The sequence below is a fragment of the Cebus imitator genome, unplaced genomic scaffold (assembly GCF_001604975.1).
Source record: "Cebus imitator isolate Cc_AM_T3 unplaced genomic scaffold, Cebus_imitator-1.0 Scaffold98, whole genome shotgun sequence".
Lineage (NCBI taxonomy): Eukaryota > Metazoa > Chordata > Mammalia > Primates > Cebidae > Cebus > Cebus imitator.
Window position 1 is genome coordinate 6,443,279 of NW_016107413.1, and position 4,066 is coordinate 6,447,344.

General features: G+C 38.4%; 1 protein-coding gene across 1 annotated transcript in view; it reads left to right on the top strand.

The window, feature by feature from the left end:
• ABCB1 (ATP binding cassette subfamily B member 1) overlaps positions 1 to 4,066 on the top strand; it is a 106,288-nt gene that overhangs the window by 33,524 nt on the left and 68,698 nt on the right. Inside the window, exons 6-7 of the mRNA XM_017536510.2 lie at positions 2,714 to 2,905; positions 3,462 to 3,633. Coding sequence (XP_017391999.1) covers positions 2,714 to 2,905; positions 3,462 to 3,633 — 364 coding nt within the window. The remainder of the gene's footprint in view (positions 1 to 2,713; positions 2,906 to 3,461; positions 3,634 to 4,066) is intronic.

Below are 4,066 nucleotides of genomic sequence, written 5' to 3' on the forward strand. Positions count from 1 at the left end.
CCGGGTTCAAGCGAATCTCCCGCCTCAGTCTTCTGAATAGCTGGAATTATAGACCTGCACCACCACACCTGTTTAATTTTTGTATTTTTAATAGAGATGGGATTTTCACCATGTTGGTCAGGCTAGTGTCGAACTCCTGACCTCAGGTGATCCACCTGGCTTGGCCTCCCAAAGTGCTGGGATTACAGATATGAGCCACTGTGCCTGGCCTCATCATAGAAATTTTGAGGAGAACAATACTATTGTTAGGTTTTTTAGGAGGATACAATGTAGATCTTTTTTAAAGAAAAGAATTGGCTGCATAAGGTATACTAAAGTTAGGGTTAAGCTTAAAATAGACATATATGCGTTGATCAACATAGAATATATTAATATATAGGGAAATTAGAGGAGTTTAAAGTAGACTTAAAATGCAGTTGAATTAAGAATCATTATTTTCTATATATTATATATATGGGTCTGTATATGTATGTGTGTATATATATGCCAGGTGTGGTGTCGCATACCTGCAGTCCCAGATACTTGGAAGGCTGATTGAGAGGATCACTTGAGCCCAGGAGTTCAAAGCTGCAGTGAGCTATGATCACATCACTGCACTCCAGCCTGGAGAAAAGAGTGAGACTCTGTCCCCCGACCCCCCAAAAAGAGAGAGAGAGAGAGAGAGAGAGAGAGAGAGAAATTCGTTATTTTCAATGGCTTATAATTATTAATTTGTTTGCTGGATGTTTTCAGACATGACATGATGATGAGAGCAGCCAAAAGGAATTTTTTTTAACTCAGCATATGATTGTGAACAATGAAATGAAACATCCCAGAATAAATATAGTCGCTGTATTCTTAATTCACACTGGGGAAGCTTTTGGTTAATGATTTACATATCTTGAAGTTTATTCCCCAAAACAGCTTATAACAGAGGTCCAAAGGTACATGTAGGTGAATCAGAAGTAAATGATTCTACCTTATGGTATAAACGATCTGGTACATTTGAAAAAAATGGAGACACATTTTTTTCTTTTTTTTTTTTTTTATCGAGACAGAGTCTCACTCTGACCCCCAGGCTGGAGTGCAGGGGTGTGATCTCGGCCCATGGCAACCTTTGTCTCGCAGGTTCAAGTGATTCTTGTGCCTCAGCTTCCCAAGTGGCTGGGATTACAGGTGTGTGCCACCACACCTGGCTAATTTTGTATTTTTAGTAAAGACAGAATTTCGCCGTGTTGCCCAGGCTGGCCTTGAACTCCTGACCTCAGTTGATCTGCCCACCTCGGCCTCCCAAAGTGCTGAGATTACAGGTGTGAGCCACTGTGCCCTGCTGAAAATAGAGACACTTGATCATATTTTGAAAGTTGAGGAGCAAATACCTCCAAATATTCCTGTGGAGAGGCATTGTTTTTAACATTGGGAAAAATGAAACACAGTGTCTTGTAATCATCATGTATGTGCTTAAATATAAATACATTTTGAGTAAACATATACTGATAGTTTAAAATATATTAACTTATTCTCAAAGCATGAGTTCTACTTGTGATACGGGGTTTCTTTTAGCTATCTCTTGCTATATCATGAACACTTAGTAATTAGTGATTGCGTTATCTATTAACTAAAACTTAGTGTTCTAATTACATCTTCCTTGGTAAATGCATTGTAAGTTACAAGGTAGAGTTTGATGGGCGGAGTACTGAGTTGTGAACAGCAATGTCAGAGACTGTCTGCATGTTACCTAGTCATCTTTATAGCTTCTGCATGGTTCACACACACAGTTTAATTTGAAGACGGCAAGTAGTGAAGTTTAAAAAGTGGAAATATTGGAATACTGTGTTTCATTTTAGAATGTTTGCCTTAAACCTAAATATGAATTGTTTAGCAAAGCCCAAGAATTGTTTGCTTTTTTAAATATGAAAACTCAGAAGAAGGAAACATTAATTCAGTATTTCTAGATTGATCAAGGGTCTGGTTTTAAGACAATACTCATGTTTTTTAATGCTAGAATTTAAATTGGAAGGGCCATTATTTGATTCATTAAGCATTTTAGGATAACTCATGATGGCCAGTTGGGCAAATGATACAAAACTACTTTTTAAAATTTTCAGTTGTCTTTTGGCATCTAAACTCTGTTAGATTAATAGCCCAAGGAATAATCCCTAGTCTAAAAGGCTAAGGGATTATTTCCATTTATCGATCCCACTTTCTGACAAGTTCTGTCACTTCTTTTCATCCGCCAATGTGCAGAGACCTGCCCAATGTGCTCATCAACTGATGCTGATGTGACAAAAGTAGACAATATTATAGTGGTGGGTCTTACCTGATGCTGTGATTCCCCAAAATACCACACCATCTTCACAGTAACTGGCATTCTCTGAGTGCTTACTATGTGTTGGGAACTGGTCCAAGTACATTTCATACATGAGTATTTTCATCTCCATTTTACAAATTAGAAAACTGAGGCCTAGAAAAGTTAAGTAGCTTGCCTAAGACTATACAGCAGTGAAGTGAGTAGCTGGGATTTGAGCCAAAGCAGAAACCATTCTTAACCATTCCACTGTATTGGTGCAAACATAGTTGGACAGTGACTATCAAGTCTGCTTGTTACAACCCCTTCTTATTTGTTAAGGACGGTGAGATACCCAGATAAGTGAAAAAATAGGAATGAATGGTCTCTTTGGAAAAGGTACATTGATTAGGAAATAGCACATGCAGGGTTCTTGTTGTTTTTCAGGTATGCCTATTACTACAGTGGAATTGGTGCTGGAGTGCTGGTTGCTGCTTACATTCAGGTTTCATTTTGGTGCCTGGCAGCTGGAAGACAAATATACAAAATAAGAAAACAGTTTTTTCACGCTATAATGCAACAGGAGATGGGCTGGTTTGATGTGCATGATGTTGGGGAGCTTAACACCCGGCTTACAGAGTAAGTATTTAGTTTTATGTTGAACTTGGATGTGGTTCTTATTCTTAGTAAAATGAAATAGATGTCATCACATCTGTTAGGAGATGTTAGTGTACCACTCGAAGGTACTTATCAGTCAAAATTCCTTCTAAACAGCAACTGTGTCGTTGTGTATCCTTTTGTTCCTAGTACCTTGACAGGGCATGAGGGGACCTACATGACTAGCATTGAATGAAGGATTGAACTTTGCCAGAATGAAAAAATTATCTGAGAGTGTGCAGTAGAGCAAAACAAGATACTTTCTGGGGAAATTTCTGAGCAATTTGAAATTCCTGGGTTGAATACTTCTTGTGTATACCATGTCCATTTTCTGGGGCCATGTAGGCTATGGATTTTTGTTGTTAATGACAAACATCCTAATAGAAACTTATACCCTGCTAAATAAAACAAAGCATAGGCACAATACCCTGCTAAATAAATCAAATCACAAAAGGCCCTATACTCAAAACAGGCTTCAGGAAAAAAGTTGTTGTTTACAATTCTGACATTTATTTCTAATACTATCCTGTTCTTTTAGTGATATCTCCAAGATTAATGAAGGAATTGGTGACAAAATTGGAATGTTCTTTCAGTCAATAGCAACGTTTTTCACTGGGTTTATAGTAGGATTTACACGTGGTTGGAAGCTAACCCTTGTGATTTTGGCCATCAGTCCTGTTCTTGGACTGTCAGCTGCTATCTGGGCAAAGGTAGGTGAAGCCTGTGAATCCAGATTTTGAACTGCATCTTCTTCCTTCCTGCTCTCACCCTGTGGAAGGGTCTTTTTACTACATGATGACTTTGATTCTGTACTTGTTACTTTTGCATTTTCTGTTCAAAATCAGCTGGATAAGCATATCCAGTCTTACTGAGTACTACCCCTGCCAAGACTCCATGCTGCTCTTGGCCATGTGATTATTTGGGGAAGGGATGAGAAAGAAGGGAGTAGCTCTCATGTCTATCTTCTGCCTTTGTAAGAAACCAACCAACCAAACAAGCAAACAAAAACAAAACAAACAAAAAAAACCTTACTGAGTTCCAAAGAACCGTGCTCTCTACTGGATGATCCCCTATTCACACTGCAGGTAGAGACTCAAGTTCAGTGAACAACACGTGTCCCATTCAATTAACTTTTTTTTTTTA